Here is an 18671-nt window from a genome sequence, read left to right on the forward strand (position 1 = left end):
AAACCCTCTGACTTAAAGCTAATAAATCTACTTCAAACTTTCTGGTCAGGCTTCTTCAAGACAACAGTTTGTTTAAATATCTGATGGTTAATTCATATATAACAATCAAGAATACCAAATCAGAATCTTGAATCTTTTGGAATCACAAAATTATTCTGGTTTAATTTTTGTCAATATATAGAGCAGTTTATGTTAAAAAGTAGCTAAAAATACTAAAGAAAATACTTAAGCCAACATGTGGGGCCTTTGAATACTGTGTTGGACAATTAGAGGGCCAAAAGTTCAAGTCAAAAGTTTGAGAACCACACACACACACACACACACACACACACACACACACACACACACACACACACACACACAGATAAAATTAGTTTTGTTGAATGTTGTCTTTTAAGGCATTTAAACATGCTTACTTTAGAACATTAAAGATAAGTGATTCAGCTGTACCCGACGGGCTACTTGTCTTTTTAGTAGATTAACGAAATATCACATGAAAAAATAATAATAAAAAGAATTGTTCCGACTGTACACGGTTCTTTCCGCAGGGCGGCGCAAGTGCACTAGCTAGACTCCAGCGCTCCTCTCCTCCTCCAGGCTCCTAGAGGTCGCCATCCGGAGGAGTGAGTTGCGTGCGAGAGGCGCTCAGACAGAGTGAACAACAGTCACAACAGTGAGGCGGAGCTGGGAATGGATCAGCTCCTGAAGCCTTAACTCAGAACCACCACACACTCGCCTACAAGAGCAGGAAATCCCGCGACAGATAAAGCCCAGGCGGAGCGTCGCGGGCGTCCTGAGGCCAACCACCTATATGAGGAGGACAGAGAGGTTTGTGACGGATCAGTCCGGACTCGATATCAGGACGGGCAGCAGAGGAGCACAAAGCCGGTGGAGTGTCTCTGGAGCGGCGGAGATCAGCCCAGCCCCCCACATACATACATATGCACACACACACACAGAACCGGCCTGCTGCTCCTAGCCTGTTGCTGCTGTGTATGGGATATCTCATATCGCAAATCCCTCGTATCTCAGCGACACACACGTCTGTAAGTAGTTCCGAGTTGTTTTGTCTTTGTTTGGAGGCTGGCTGGTGTGTTTTGTAGCGGTTGGTGCACTATAACGCTCTGCAGCTGGCTAATCAGTTAGCTGTAGCATAGCGTCGTGTGTAACGTTACAGCAGCCTCACGAGCACGATGTAGTTTGATTATTAGACCTCCTTTTATTATTACAAGACAAAACATGTTTGATAAAAGGGCGCGTGACATGAACCAACGAGTTTGGCGTATTTGAACACCTCTGTATGTTAACGCGGGGTCACTTACTCCGTGCGACATAATCTCGTTTAATTCAGCGAGGGGCTGTTTATGCTGCAAAACTGAATACAGCACATAAAATGTGTGTTTTGTTGACTTCATTCGGCTTATGTTGAACCAAACTGTGAATGTGCTGAGTAACTCGGCTTGTGTATGATCCTCTGGATGTCCTCTGCCATCACTGGAGTTAGTGGACATTTGCAGGAGAACCGTTCGCGCAGGGGCTTTTATTTGACTGGTTTTGGTGGATAAAGTCAAGGGAGTTGCGAGGCGGCAGTTCCAGTCTGGATCCCATCGTTTGGCTGCTTGAGTGAGTCCCCGATGCTGCGGGGCTGAGTGCTCCGGGACATGCTGAAGTGTATCCCGCTGTGGCGGTGTAACCGTCACGTTGAGTCCGTGGATAAGCGGCACTGCTCGCTCACTGCGGTGCCCGATGAGATCTACCGCTACAACCGCAGTCTGGAGGAGCTGCTCCTGGACGCCAACCAGCTGAGAGAGCTGTCCAAGGTAAGCCTGCCGTGTCCCATCACTTACTCTCATGCTTGCCAGCCTCAGTTGTAAATTATGCATAGACCCGTTGTGACGTTTTGACACATGAATGTGGTTAAACCGTTGCTCTTGTTTCAAAGTTTCCCACGGTCATAGAAACCTTGAAATATCAGGGACATTTAAGAAGTCACCTTAGCTTACATTTGAAACTAAACTATTTCACCATACTTCCCCTGATCATTACAATGATCACAGCGTCGCATTCCGTCTTGCGGATGGGAGCGAAGCAGTTCCGGGTGAAGATCTCGAAGACCGGAGGCGGCGTAGGGGGAGAGGTCGTCGCCCGGGGCCTGGCTCGCGTCTTTCGCTGCGGGTGCACCCAGGGTCCGTGGTGTCCCGGCGCCGGAGTGAAGGACATCTGGGAAGATCGCAGTCCGCACACTGAATTTTTTTTTCCATCAGACCAAAAAAGGTCTCTCAAAAATGTAGTTTTTATTATCCATATGCAAAAGTGACGAAAGTGCAAAATGTATTAAAAACAGACCAAAGAGCAGACGTTTCAGCCCAGTGCTTTCTTCAGACCTTTTTTGGTCTGATTGGAACAAAAAATTTCAGTGTGTGGACAAATTCAGCGACTTGTAAGAATACATTTCTGCCATTTTCTTTTATTTTCTAACCTAACAATAGAGAGAAAATATCTCTTTATTATCTTTTTTTCTTAAGATTGTTCTAAAAGGCAAAACTCCTTTAAAAAGAAATGAAGAAAATAATGGTCTTAAAAATTATTGTAAATAACCTCTTAAAATTAGGATAACCTCCAACTTGTTTCAGATCCCCAAAAATTAGATGTTTAATGAATTTGTTGCTTCAAATGTTAATCATTTCAATAACAGTAGCTACATATAATACATATTTCTGTTATTAGGGATGTGCATGAGTTCTCTGAAGTGACACCAGTAGTCGATAGTGTAAACAAAGATGGTTCTTAATTATGCATTACGTGAGTTTTTGCTGAATTCAGAAACAACTATACAAAAACAAATCAATTAGGGGCTTAATTTTTTTGTGCACTTTTTTTAAAATTACATTTTACTGGAGGAGGTGCAAAAAGACAGCCTTTGAGGTGTTGACATTTTATCCGCCATACAATCATTTAACGCTAAAGCCCGTTTCTTAAAAATAAATTCTTAAGAAAATATTTTAGAAGATCTTAAGAATTTCCAAGTATTTCACATAGGAACATTGTTACAAACTACTTCTCTTGTTTTCCTAAGATGATTTTCATGAATCCAGCCCCTGGTCACACTTTTGTCCAATTTTTGTTTTGGTGCATACTTCATTTTTATTTGCAGTTTTTGATGCCAGTAAGTTGTGAGTCTTGATACCTGGGCCGTCTAGACATTTGAACGGGTCACAGTTACTGTAAATTCAAGATGGTGCCTGCTTCACCCCCAAGCACATCCTTATGATTACTGTTTACTTGTCACAATATGAACGTTTCCATGGATCTGACCCTTCCAGCAGCTCCTCCTCTATCTGCCTCAACACCTGTCGTGTAAATCTCTCTCTGTGTGTGGAGCACATTGTCTGTGTGTGCTGTGGGACAGAGTAAACACACAGACTCCAGTACAGATGGCCCAGTCTGGCTGATCTCCTCCAGATACTGGGATAGGTGTTACTGTAGATGGCGGCACCCTGTCGTCTGAACTCTGATCTCCTGCTTTGTCTGAGAAGGTACATACCTTTTATTGCAGTAAGCTATTTATAAGGCAAGGGTTAGGCAGGTTTGTCCTATATGCCAGGGGCCTCATGTATAAAACTTTATGTAGATTTCATCCTAAATGTGTGCGTATGCACAAAAGCTAGATTTTGCATACGTACAAAAGTTTTCAGATTTATAAAGCCATGCGTACGCCAGAACCTGCGAAAAATTCCCTTTGTAATACCCAGTCATCTCCACCCCATCTCCTCCCTGAAATAGCCATGTATGGAGCTTACCACGCCTAATTTTAATATGCATAACGTCATCTGCATATAATTTCCATGCATATTTCCATCCACGTGACACCATGTTTAACGAACATTAGGGTACAATACATTAGGAAAATATGAGATACGGACAATAAATGTGTTTTAAGACATCACTATTCTAATTTATGCAATTTGCCTAAAAGGTAAACATATGTTTTAGAATGTTTATAGCCTATTTTTTGTGGAAAGAGATGGGCCTTATTTTTTTGCACTGTAAATAGCTGTCTGACTCACCGCGTCAATAAAACATTTTGAAAATAAAACGCTTATCTTACAGTTTCCTTCAAATTCTATCTTTTAAATATGGTGTTTGTCACAATATTGGGAAGAGCATGAAAGGGGTTATCATTAGGCTATTGTCTGTGCGCGACACCTGTGAACAGAGGTTCTACTGTCGTCAGACCAATGTCAGACCAATGGACTGTTTGTTCAACGAGCGCATCCTTATGTCTGTCGTTACCGTGATACCGTCTATGTTCCAAAGCCATCAAAAAAAAGTCAAGTTCACAAAATTGATCACTATTATTCGTGCAAAAGTATTTTCTCAGAACATGAGTTTTGCTATTTAGAACACAATTTAAAGCGTAATTGTCATGTGCCAAGCAATCCTCGCTGTGATTAAAACATTAAATCGCATACCATGGGAAAATTGTTCGTCAGACCAATGGACTGTTTGTTCAACGAGCGCATCCTTATGTCTGTCGTTACCGTGATACCGTCTATGTTCCAAAGCCATCAAACAAAGTCAAGTTCACAAAATTGATCACTATTATTCGTGCAAAAGTATTTTCTCAGAACATGAGTTTTGCTATTTAGAACACAATTTAAAGCGTAATTGTCATGTGCCAAGCAATCCTCGCTGTGATTAAAACATTAAATCGCATACCATGGGAAAATTGTTCGAAAGCAGCACATCCACTGCAAATATTTCTGGTTAAATTCATATAAAAATGTTGTAATTTCTGCATAATAATTTCATGAAATGTCAGTGCTTAACTTCATTATTCAGAGTGTCATATTTAATCTAAACGTGTATGTCAAATGTAAAACAGACTTTAAAATCATTCTGTTTGCTTCTTTATTTCGCTCACTCCAGTAAAAGTGTGCGTACGTATGGTTTAGTGTCCGTACGGTGCGCACACATTTAGGCCTAGTTTATTTTTTATAAATCCCGATATATGCATGGAAAATTAATACCATGATGTATAAACGTTGCGTACGCACAAAAAAGGCATGGAAATGTGCGTACGTAACGTTTATACATCAGGCCCCTGGTCTTAGTTTGTAAATGGTGTGTTTTCCCTGATAAAAGTGATAAAGCATGTTTGAGCGATTTGGATGCAGCGTGCTGATACTATGTGCTAGTGGTCTTTTCTCTCTACAGTTTGCTTGTTCTTGTTGGTGACTCATGCAACACACAGAAGCTGTATAGCAAATCCCCACGGACTCCCGTTTCCATGGCCACAGGATGCAAGGCGAGCCCACGTGGAGAGCACACTGCTGTTGCTACATGGACATGTAGCATCTCCCACTCCTACGTTTTATCTTTGTTGGAAGTTAGATGCATTCACATTTGACTGTAAATATCAATTTGGTATGAACCGCACTGACAAAGTACAGGGTGTGTGGTACCTTACTGATCTCTCACTTGATATGACAAACAGAAAACTTTGTGTAGTGACTGGCCACATTTTGTTTTTAACAACCTTTATTAAGCTTTATCTAATTTATATTTGAAAACAACTTTTTTGGTTTTTAAAATTTTTAGCATTTGTCATGTGAAAATGCTTTTATTGACTGCAGTGACAAGCAAAGTTACAAAGGTCTCTCAGTCGAGACAGGAAGGAAGTTCATCAGCTATGCACTTTCATATTTCGTTTAATCTCATTGATGGTCAAGCGCTCTGACTGATAACTTCTCTTGCGGCTTTGAAGGTTGATTGACCTGAACACTAGTCCAGCTCCAGAGAAAGAGCTTTTAAAATGGCACCTAAATAAATGATGACTGTCAGCTGGCAGTGTTGGACAACTGCTGTGATACTCATTGTGTTGAGGTCATTTCAGATGTGTCTTTTCATACATTTTGTTTGATTGAAATTAAAATGATGTGCACTACTACACATGAACAATATATCAGTGTTATACAGGTTATTTTTGCAGTTATCTATTGCTTGGATGTTATCATTAAAATCACCAATAATAATTTTATCTAGACAGAAGTGAGTGCACATAGGACCCTTCAGGAAGACCAAATGATTGATCGGCTACTGTCATTTAACAAATGGTTGTGGGAGGTACATGAATAACAAATTGTAGGGCAGGAGTGAAGGATCTCCAACTGGGACTGAACCTGCAACCTTTTGTATTATCAGCCCAGATTTCTTAACTACTTAACACTTAACTGCACTTAAATTGTGCATGTAGCTTTTGCCTGGAGATCGAGTTTAGCCTGAAATTGAGAAGTCTGTATTTAGGGCTACTTTTTGGGTCTAGCTGAGCTTTGAAAATGCATTTCTCTTATTTCTCGCCAGTTAGGAATGCCTCCAGTTTCTGCTTAGCAACTGGACGTTTTTGTAAGAATATCACTCCTCTTTTTATATCCTGCTGCTCCAAGGAACTTAATACAATCCAAGTAAAGACTGAATTCAGCACTGCCATTAATTAATTGGACATTGATGATAAATGTTTGTGTGGAGTATGTTGTTTCTTTCCATATATCCAACAGATAAACACAACAGCATGGAATTAGAAGCTGAAGTTCATATTTATCAGCATACTCTGATATTAGAATTTTCTAGATTATTTGGACTATAATGGCAACCCTCTACATTGCGAGTAAATCACTCGCATAGGCGACTAAATGATGTCTAATATTAGCCAATTGCTAATAAATTCTCAGATTTTACTCGCCAGTGTGTGAGTTGGAGGCTAAGTATAAGTTTAGCACAGATATATTTTCACTCGCCGAACACTCTCTGACTGAGCGCTTCAGAGTTTCACTCTCCATCAAGCGATCTGTGCTGTTTTTTAGTTCATCTCAATGGATGTGCAACACACCTGTATGTAACGTACCGTAAACTCGATGAAGGTGCACGACTCGCCGTCGCTTTGTTTCACACACACGCAGAGAGAGAGAATTGACGCACTTCATGTAAACGATATTCTTTGTTGTATCCTTTGGAATTCTTCAGCTTTTAAGAACTACCGCTTTCTCCGGTAGTGGGCGGAACTAATGCGCAAACGGCAATCTCATTGGCTGGCGCTCGCCTATTATCGTCCCTGTTTTGATTTCAGCAAAGCAGTTCGAGCGAACGCCCACAACCTGATTAATATTCATGATTCCAGTAGCTCATTAATCCTTAGTGTGTTTTATATTGTTCTTATTAGTAGAATTCGTATCGTTATTATCTTATCAGTATTTTTGTTAGTTTTTTCCCCAATGTTTTATTTTTTTTACAGAAACACTGAATGACCAAAAAAGCACCACCACCAGTCCGAAGTTCAGTTAAAATGACTAATATGCATTCATACATGGTTATCAAGTTTTAATTCTAATTACTAAAGTTCTATCATTAAATAATATTGATTATATCAATATAATGCTTGACTGACTGATGTTAAGCGTGTACTTTTAGATATTTATAAAACTGTGCCATTTTACATATATATATTAGTGGTTGAACGACTTCTGATTTTTTGAAGTTGACTTTTATGTGATGAAAGTCGAGTCGAAGTCGACTAGTCGCTGATGACGTCATTAATGAACAAATAAGTCTGGAGCACCTTGTGCACAGCTATGGCATATGACACAGCGCTGCCCACACGGCTATAACTCCTATAACAGCTTTATTTTTATCAGTTCTTTTGTATTTGGGTCGTTATATTTCTCACATATTTCTGCTCATTCTAAATCAGATACAGATAAAGTAGCACAGTAAAGATTACATTAATATGAATGCATTAGTGAGACAGCGATTGCGTGTGTGAATTAATTCTACCTGGCAGCGTCTCTCTACTAGTAGTGAAGCTGTGGAATTTAGTTATTAAGAAATATATGCTTGAACTTTTCAGTTTCTAAGCTATTTTATTGAGAAATCACAGAACAGTGTTGACAATACATTTCCGCGCTGAATAATTCTATGCGCGTGATGTACGTGCTACTGTCTGTAGCCTGTGTGTGTGCGCGTTACAGTGCAGCAGAGCGTTAGATTAGAACGGCGATTAATTTACCTGTGCAATAAGCGGTTTAAAACGTGCATTCTCCCGTTCAATTTCGAGCATCCAGTAATATAATCACACGTCTTGTGGAGCGCTTTTAGAGTATGCATTTATTTGTCATTTGAACTGTTTGGAAATGGAGCGTAAATGTGGAAGTCCTTCAAAGATTTCTTATCCTGTTGCGCCCTCTATAGGACCAGCGACTAGTCAACGTCAAGCTTAAAGCGTCATGGCAGAGCATTGAAGTCGATTAGTCGGTGCAACCCCTAATATATATATTTATATATATATTATCAGTCTGGCGAGTAAACTAAAAAATTTACTAGCCAATGGTGATTAAATTGCCAAGGTGTCCGTAGAGGGCTGAATGGACATTTGTTTAAAATGAATAGTAGAGTAGTGAAGCATCCTTGAAGGCACAGGAGTGTCTTCATGTCACAGGAGGCTTTAGTCCTGCATCTCTCGGGGGTCCAGACTGAACCTCATCATAACACATGCTGTAAACTCACTCTAAAGTCTTATTCACACCCCAAGCAAATATTCAGTATGAACAAAACCTTAAATCAAAACCGCATTCCTGGATCTTTTTACACCAAGACCACACTTTGTCCAGTAGAAGAATAGTTGAAGCTAAAAAAACTCACCAGTAAGTTTGTCATGTTTTTTTTTCTTTTTCTTTTTTGGTTTGCAATGGTTGGCAAACCTGAGTATTTTTCTTTTATGAATGTTGAACCAACCAGGAAGTCAAGCTCATTGTACTTTAACCAAGCATGATCGCATTTAGCAGTTATTCCTCTGTGTTTTGGTCTCCTGCTCTAATCTAAAGTTTCATTCATGTATCATGACTTAACTAATATGGTACCAGTGTAATGGGCTCGAAAGAAGGACTGTTTTCTGTGTGCTTGTTCGTGCGTGTTTCTGCCTGTCTGTGTTTATATCTGCAGCGCGTTTTGTCAGTGTATGACTCCGTCAGTGCCTCGACACGCACGGTGCCCAAAACAGACCAAAATGGCCCTTTGTTTACCACAGGGTGTGTGTGAGAGTGAGGGCTCGGGCGCTGCTGATTTGTTGACGTGTGTGTTTGTCTTGTTGATTCCTCTGTTTTGAGAGTGCTGTGGTGGACAGGAAGTGGGAATAATGGAGAGAACTGAGGAATGTAGTGTTTTTGTTTTGCAGAGCCTCTCTAACCATCACACTGCTGCCGAGACCAGAGGAGCCTTCGCCAGCTCAAACGCATCTCTCAGTTGCTCTCTTTCTCTGTCTAACAACGTGGCCCAATCAGACTTCACAAGCTCTTCTGTGTAAACCTGAGCTTTTGTATTAACCAGACAAGAGAGAGGTCATTTGATCAATTTGGTGGTGTTTCCTACTGGTAGCCCTGCCTACTGTCCAAAATCCTGCTGTGGAAAGACAAATTGCTTGATGCTGGGAACTTGCATTGTGTCTGGTTTGGGCATGGTGTCCCACAAATGTAGAATCTGCTCTCATAATGTTTTGTGTAGCAGATTTGGCTCACATTTGTAGTGCGGATTGATAAGTGTACAGCTCCACAGCCTGAAATGTTTAGTGTGCAGTTGATTTGACACTTAAATCTTGCTCTCTTAAAGGGATAGTTCACAAAAAAGGAAAATGTTTACTCACCACATGAAGTTGCACCAAACTTAACTTACTTTCTTCTATGGAATGTAAAAAGATATTTTGAAGAATGTTGGTAGCAGTTTAGGTGACAGTTGACTTCCATTGTATGGACAAAAACACTGAGACATTTTGCTAAATATATAGGGCCCTATGATTTCCACGATGCGAAACATGGACGGAATCGTGGAATCCAGTCATAAAAATTTACTGTATAACGCAGAATGTCATGGAATTTGGCTAATTTTGAATGCATAAATCAAAAGTAGGTCAGTACACATATCAAAACACAATATGGATTAGTATCTGTGAATATTAAAGGGGTCATATGATGTTGCTAAAAACATTATTTTGTGTATTTTTGTGTATTAATGAAATGTTTGTGGTTTAAGGTTCAAAAACACGTTATTGTCCACATACTGTACATTATTGTTTCTCCTCTATGCCCCGCCTTTCTGAAACGCGTTGATTTGTACAAAGCTCATCGGTCTGAAAAGCGAGGTGTGCTCTGATTGGCCAGCTATCTAGTTCGTTGTGATTGGCCGAATACCTCAAGCATGTGACGGAAGTGTTACGCCCCTTACCATACTGTGATGCCCTGTCCACCCGGAGCGACAAGACAAAAACATTAAAACCCATTATAAACGAGGCATTTGTTGCATCCAGTGGAGACATAATTACGGATTATAATGACTTATACTGTCTTTATTTCGCGTTGTGTTGCATCGCGCCGCGTAAACATAAAACCATGTCTGCATTTGTGGTCGGAGAAATGACAAACAACAAGCGCTACTCTACACTGCTCGCGTTTGAATCATCAGTGGCAAATCCTTAAAATGAAAACGTACTTGCAGTCTGTGAGTCAGAACAGCCGGCATTGTAGTCTACTCTACCAGGTTCAGGAAACGGTTCTCCATAAAATGTGCTGCACAGATCTGAATATTTGGGTTGAACTGTTCTGGAACAGTGTTGTAAATACAACTTAACCACTGATTTCTAGTCATGTACTCTTTTGAAAGGCCAAACAAAGTAGTTTCACATGGTGGCTAGAGTGAGCAGAGGCCGGGGGCTTGAGAACGGCGCGGCCGGCGGATTCGACGAAGGAGCGGCCGGAGGGCTTGCGGCAACCACATGTGACGACCCCGGGCTGGACTCCGCTTAGTCCACAGTGAAAGCCGATCCGGCGATCGACAGCGCGTAGTTGATGTATTTCCTCAGCGACCAGCACGGATCAGCTCCAGGCACGACGAAGCGGATATCGTCCTCTTTTGGAAGGCCAAACAAAGTAGTTTCGCTTTCACAATGAAACACACAGAACACAAAACACACAGTGTCTTCACGACATGGTGGCGGCGGCAGCAACAATACTACAGCGAGAATAAAAGTTACGCCGCCTTTCTTTGCGTGAATATTTGGGCGGCGTTATGCAAATCTTCCCACATAGTGAGGTAGATATGTGGGGCGTGTTAGAATGAGCCATTTTAGGTAGGCGTGGTTGACTCTTAACTTTGATTAAGAATATCTCTTTGGATTTGAGACTTTAGTCTTTGCAACTTTACAGATCTTCTTTATGCACCAAGAGCTTGTAACACTCCAAAGAGAAAGGAAAAATTGAAATCGCATCATATGACCCCTTTAAGTCGCAAAAATAACCTTTAAATATGAATTCTGCATGTTCTGCGTGTCTCTGTGTGAATGAATATGCAGACACGTTGTTTTGTTTACTACTCACATACTGAAATGTGCATGATGCTCACAGGGATTTCACCCTCTGCCACCATGAACATGACCTCTAGAACTGCTTCAGAACTAGAACATGACCTCTAGAACTGCTAGAGTCACTTCATGAGCATTTGACCATTTCTTGAGGAAAAACTATGGTCATATACAAACAGAAACATAAAGGTCTTCACAGCAATCCATCAAAATAAAATTTCGGTTTAACTTGAAGAAACAGTTACAGAAATATTACTTAATGAAACGATAGTACTACTACTACTACTAATATTATTATTAAAACATTTTTAAAGGAATATTTTTTTTATTTATTTAGCAGAAAATTGTAAATGTCTGGAAAAATATGTAATTATAATAAATTATATATTTAAAAAAAAATCAATTAATTAAATGCTTTTGATTTTTAATATTTAATGAAATCATTAAAATGGGATCCAGAAAGTTAATGGAAACTGAATTTGAGAAAAAGATCAAACATTTCATACGGCCTTAAAAATTTTATTTTTGTTAAACTTGTAATAAATTGCTGTTTAATATTGTAAGTTTCATGATTTCAATTAATTAGACATGTTTTTTGATTAATGCAATTTAATTTTACCATTAAAACAGAGTCTAGAAAAAAAATGGAATCCAGAAAAATAACAATGGAAAAAATGGAATTCAGGAGAAAATAAAATGGATTTCATAGGACCCTACATTTATCTATTTAGTTTTATCTCAGATCTCACAGTTGTCTATTAGTGCTCAGTTAGCTTGACATGAGCTGTTAAGACTGAAGCTTTGAATTAAATCAAATTAATTGGGACTTGTCTGTGGAGGGCACGTTTTAGCAGAAGTTCTTCATTAAAAGAATGTGGTGTTTATAGTTGTGTGTGTGTGTGTGTGTGTGGTCTGTCGTATGCACTTCAAACAGTACTAATCATCATGCTTGAGCTCCTCCAGTATTCGTCTCAGTTGTAAGTGGAGGAGGAGCTCCACTCCCATCAGTCTGTTCACTAGTAACGGTTCAGCAGTGATCATACAGCTTGGCTTCAGGGTCCGCTCAAGAAAGTGGATCTCAGTATGTTCAAACAGCACGTGTGATGTGTCTGGTCAGTGTCCCTCATGACTGTTTGTCAAAGCTCACATTACAACAGATTTGTTGAGTCTATTTGGTGGTTGAGCCTCTAGCATTGCCTTTCATCCACCATGTTTCAGGAAAAAGCAAATCACTGCTGGTTGGGAAACATTTTTATTTATTCCCTTCTTGTGGGGAAGTGTTTCTCACAATCTAAAAATTGTTTACCAAATTCTATTACATCAGTCCTCAATCTACAATCTGCGGCTTTTAAAGAAATATGACTATAGGAAGTATTGGGAACTGTGTGTATTTGTGTTTGGGTGTGTACGTGCAAATAGATGTTGACGCATTGTTTTCATTGGCTTTTGTTAACATGTGACCGTTGATTTAGTGCAGACATGATATGACTGTACAGGAGGCTGCAGTGCCCTCTGTACATCCACAAATCTATTTCTAGGGAAGCATGGAAAAACTCAGTCTTTTCTCCTGTCATTTTTGTGTTTTTATGAAAAGACTGACTTTAAAAAAAAATAAAAATGTAAATGTAATCTCATACATTTTTCGGTTGCCTTGTAAATTAACGATTAATTAAATTTATGTAAAACATGCCTGAATATATTTTTGGACATTTTCATAATTTAAAATCAATGCAGCAATTTCAACAAAACAAAGCAGCAGGTCTTAACCTTTTTGACTTGAAGGTCCTCCATTTTCCAACACTATATCTATATATCTGTATTTATATCTATATAAAAGATTTTTCTTCTGATATCTCTCTGTAATTATGACAGCTGAAGTATTTCTGTTAAAGAAAAAATTAAAAATTATTTGTGTGTATGTGGGAGTTTTTATTTTATAATATAATTAAGTAATTTCTGGCCCCTTGTTTGAGAACCACTGACCTAGACGGTAGACGTAGACTGACCTAGACGGTAGACGTAGACTGACCTAGACTTTTTGCAACATGTTATTCAGAGTTATTTTTGTTTTTTGTCAAGATTGTCTTCAGGTATGTTATTTGCGCTATAGTTTAGGTGTGTTGTTAAGGTTAGTAATGTGTTAAACGGACATATAATTGAAGGAGTCATGTTTGGGTGTGGTCTATCCTCTTTTGGTGGTGCACGTTGTCATTTGGTCATAGCAACGGTCGCTTGGAAATAGAACCACTGGTAGCTTAACTGAAGCCGGTTCTGCTCTATGGTTGGACTATATCCAGTTGGAACAGTTGATATGTTTTGATCTCTTTGTAAGTTTACCAGGAATGTACAGGGAATTTTTGGAATTCAGAATGTCCGCTTTGTTCAGAAAGTCCTGCCTGAGTGATCACTTAAAGCTGTAGTGTGTCATGAAGTGTGTGCGTTTTAAAAATTAGATTTTTGTCAGATGGAAGTAATAATTTGCCGCCTTAAAATGTAACCACTTTAATTCAATTTAAATCATTCAGTCCACATTTTTTTAAATCAGACTTACAGATCTACAGATACAGATATGTAGATGTCTTTGCAGTTGCTTCATCCTGCATCATTACATATTAATATGGCCTCAATTGTTTGGCTTGGCACATCAGAGTGTTTTCTGAGATTTGCAATTTAAAATGTGATTTTTAAAACAAAATAAAAAAAAAAAAACTCCTTTTATACTTCTGTATGTTGGAGCTAATCATTGATTATCATATGTCTATTTCAAATTTCTTTTGAGAGAAGTATTATTTTTCCTAATTTTACCTGATATAGGATAGATCTTAAAGGGGTCATATGATGCGATTTCAAGTTTTCCTTTCTCTTTGGAGTGTTACAAGCTGATTGTGCATAGATAAGATCCCTGAAGTTGCAAAGACTAAAGTCACCTCACTCAGAGCGGGTCTAAGGTAAAGCACCAGTGTCAATCAACTACCATGGGAGCGGCCTTGGTCTGTGTGACATCACACAGACAAGAAGCTAAGGCCCCTCCCACAATTGTTGACTGACAGTGGTGTTTTACATTAGACCTGCCCTGATTGAGTCAGCAGAGCTCATTGGCATTTAAAGGGAAATGTACCAAAACGGTTTGTTGTAAACGGAGCTGTTTTTGACCAGGTTAAACGGATGTTGTTTTACACTACCATTGAGAAATTTTAGCCAAAGTATGTTATAGACTTTTCATTAAGACCCTAAAGAATCATATCAACTTGTGGAAAATGGGCATCCAATGACCCCTTTAAATTTACGACACATTTATAACTATAGCTACCTGCATAATAACACATCCATGTAAATGGCACAGTTGTTTGAAGTGTCTCTGTTGCCCCCTTGAGTACTGTCTGGTTTTATCGCCTGTGTTCTTCTGTTCTGAACTTGAATTCTGGGAATGTTGCTTGAGCTGCAGAGACTTGACCACATGATTGTTGGACAGGCCTACAAACACTCGCTTTCACAATGAGGCTTTGTGTTTGTCAGCTTCTAGCTGCCGTTAGGACAGGCTATACTGCGCACAGTTTGCTGTTTTTCTGCACTTCTATTCTTTCTTTTATCCCTCTCCATCCAGTGGAAATTGGCTACTACTGATCATGGGGATTGGATTGGTCACATGACTGAATGCCTTTCCTGTATTGTGTTTCACAGATGGCAGACACAATGACATGTGCAGGTTCAAACACTGTTCTAGCAAATGTGGAATTGAGACAAGTTAGTGGAATTGTCCATAAATATAGTACATCAGTGTTGTGTAAAATGTATGTGTGTGACAATACAGACTGATGACAATGGTAAAACTGTGCAGATCCTAATAGCAGAATGGAGCTGTGGCCGGAAACTGAAGGAACACACACGCAGCTCTGAATAAAACATGGGATGAGCAACAACAACAAGAGTGTCATCTCTTTCTACTTAAACAAGCTGGCACCTTATACAACATAAACTATATTGTTCTACTAAATACTTAGGACAAGGAAAATATAAGGGATATTCCTGTTTAATGGCAGTCAGCGGGTGTTGCAGTTCATCAGTCCAAAAGAAGTGAAATAAAGTGCATCCATCCATAATAAAAAAAGTGCCTCACATGGCTCCAAGGGATGAACAAAGGCGTCCTGTAGCGAATCGATGTGTTTTTGTAAGAAAAATATCCATATTCAAAACAATCACTTTAATCTAGCTTGCGCCAACAGTTGTACACGGAAGCAGCTCCGGGTGGATGACGTAATGTCGCATTGCGCATGTGCCGGTGAGTCTCAAAAACCAACGTTTGTTTACAGGAGCGAAGGAAGCAAAGTTGCCTTACTTTAGCAAAGGAATACCAGTCTCCTCTTGGCTTAAATCGAAATCCTCTGACATTCTTCTTTTCAAATCCTCTTTTTGTATTTCAATTGTTTTGTTTTGTTCTCTCCCCTGCGCTTCCACATTCGTCACTTCTGAAATGTGCATGTGCAACATCGATGTCCTACGTCATCCGCCCGGAGCTGCTTCCGTGTACAATAGTGAGCACAAGCTAGATTAAATTGATTATTACCAGGGGTGCACAAGTTTTTCAGCCTGGTTCTCATAAGAGAACTTGGAGATTTGGTTTGGTCCTCACACTGCACATTGTGTGACATAGTGTATTAAATATAGAAAAATATCCATATTCAAAACAATCACTTTAATCTAGCTTGCGCCAACAGTTGTACACGGAAGCAGCTCCGGGTGGATGACGTAATGTCGCATTGCGCATGTGCCGGTGAGTCTCAAAAACCAACGTTTGTTTACAGGAGCGAAGGAAGCAAAGTTGCCTTACTTTAGCAAAGGAATACCAGTCTCCTCTTGGCTTAAATCGAAATCCTCTGACATTCTTCTTTTCAAATCCTCTTTTTGTATTTCAATTGTTTTGTTTTGTTCTCTCCCCTGCGCTTCCACATTCGTCACTTCTGAAATGTGCATGTGCAACATCGATGTCCTACGTCATCCGCCCGGAGCTGCTTCCGTGTACAATAGTGAGCACAAGCTAGATTAAATTGATTATTACCAGGGGTGCACAAGTTTTTCAGCCTGGTTCTCATAAGAGAACTTGGAGATTTGGTTTGGTCCTCACACTGCACATTGTGTGACATAGTGTATTAAATATAACTATAAAAAAATAATTAATAATAGTGATAATATTATTGTACTATTAGTTCGTTTTTTAAAAAATAATAAACAAAATAAAGTGTGATAATACTATTATATTTTAAAATAAATAGGTAGTCTTGAATACAAATACAATTATTTTATAGTAAACTTAAATAAAATGCTAATATTTCGTCTTTTTTTTATGAATTTTCATAATTTTCAACCTTAAAATCAGTAGACTTATATTTTGGCGGATTGCTGGCAAGTAAGTATATGTGCATTGGCTCAGAGAACTGTGATGCTGCTTTCTCTTCTAAAATATTTAATTTTTTATCTGATTTCATGTGATTATGTATTTAAATTATGCATGAATGTTCCCAAACACTATGATGATCTCTGTGTGAGATATGTGATTGTTGTCATATTTCTATAAAAATCTAAAATACATGTTTGTATTAAAGTAAAAATGGATGATAAATACACCTTTTGTATGGAATTAAATAGCAAGCACTTTGAGTGTCTTGTTCATCATATTTATTTTCATATAAAAGCAACAGAACTGAAATTATATCACGTTTATTAGCAACACAACATGTGAGTGTGAATAATGCAATATCCGCCTTTGATCTCGTAGGTATCTGTTCCACTTCGAGAGGTCAGAACTGTCCGTCTTGACTGCGTTTTTCACTCCTCCCCTCACTGCAGCAACCTATTCTCGCCTTCATTTCAGGCGAGGCGCATCTCAAACAAGCCTCATGTTTTTGTTAACCTATCCAGTTGAAGCCACTAGATGCAGCGCTGCTGCGTTGTTAATTACAAATATTGTGGGAAAAGAGAACATCAATGCAGAGAAGATCTTGTTTACGTCAAAACTGAAACTAAGCCGTTCACACAGCCTATTCTCGCCTTCATTTCAGGCGAGGCGCATCTCAAACAAGCCTCATGTTTTTGTTAACCTATCCAGTTGAAGCCACTAGATGCAGCGCTGCTGCGTTGTTAATTACAAATATTGTGGGAAAAGAGAACATCAATGCAGAGAAGATCTTGTTTACGTCAAAACTGAAACCAAGCCGTTCACACAGAACACATATTTTGCGCATTTTCTAGAGGGACATCTATCACCGTTGCACTCGCGTCTCGCACAAAAGAGCCACATGTTTAGAAAGCCATGTAAAATTAATGGAAGTACAACTTTGAAAAAAACATATCTTGAGACTTTATGGTGGGGTTTTTCACCATCCCACTGCAACTCGTGTTTTTAAAGGAAAATGTACTCTGTGTGATTGGCTTTCGGCCCTTTGTATTAAACTATGCATACATACATGATGCTGTTTTGTTTATAATTTTTTAAGCAACTTAATTATAATTGGTTTAAAACATTATTTTAAACATTATGCACTTTTTTCACAAATTATGCTTTGAAGAAACATGCATTAGTAATATTTTGTTCGATGCGCCCTCTTGTGGCCTCAGGAGAGAAGCCAAAAGATTTTCTTCACCCTAACTGAAATTATGCATTTTAAATTGGAATATAATTCGAATTTTGATCATATTTAAGTAAAAAAAATCAAATTTAGTTTTTCAGCCATTTTGACAGCCCTAGTGTGTGAACACACTTGGCAATAAAGCTCTTTCTGATTCTGATGCCTGATAGCTAGCACACTTTAAAGGTGAAATGTGTCAATTTATTTTAGAGGTTTCCAAACCCCTTCCAAAACATTTTGTGGACCATGTTTGGACAAACCATTATCACTGCCTCAAACTCACAACATTAGTTTAGCAAGTAGTTGACATCTTAGACTGATGGAGCAATGTGTGATACTTTGCTTCATTTAGGTTCTCGTTGGAACCGATTGACAGTTTTTGGTATCTGAGCATTTTAAGATGAGAGTCTTAGCTCATTATACTTGGATAAGAGAAGTATTTTAACTTTTAAAAAAATTTCACAGCTCACCTTTAATGGCGATTCGTCTGTAGGTTCACCTGAGCTCTGCGTCTCATTTGACTTTGGTTTAGAATGCAAATCAAATCGTCTGTTGTAGCTCAATTACAGAGGCCCGTGTGGATGAGAGACACTCTTCTTCTCCTGTTCTGACTTCACTGGTTTGGCAGTGACACCGCAGCCTGCACA

General features: G+C 39.0%; 1 protein-coding gene across 1 annotated transcript in view; it reads left to right on the forward strand.

Annotated features, from left to right (window-relative positions):
* The first annotated feature begins 642 nt into the window (after window positions 1-642).
* The window catches only part of LOC107591016 (protein scribble homolog), a 95195-nt gene continuing 77166 nt past the window's right edge, over window positions 643-18671 (forward strand). Inside the window, exon 1 of the mRNA XM_016280012.1 lies at window positions 643-1820. Coding sequence (XP_016135498.1) covers window positions 1662-1820 — 159 coding nt within the window. The 5' untranslated portion in view covers window positions 643-1661. The remainder of the gene's footprint in view (window positions 1821-18671) is intronic.

This window comes from Sinocyclocheilus grahami, unplaced genomic scaffold, assembly GCF_001515645.1.
Source record: "Sinocyclocheilus grahami isolate Dianchi unplaced genomic scaffold, SAMN03320097.WGS_v1.1 scaffold136.1, whole genome shotgun sequence".
Taxonomy (NCBI): domain Eukaryota; kingdom Metazoa; phylum Chordata; class Actinopteri; order Cypriniformes; family Cyprinidae; genus Sinocyclocheilus; species Sinocyclocheilus grahami.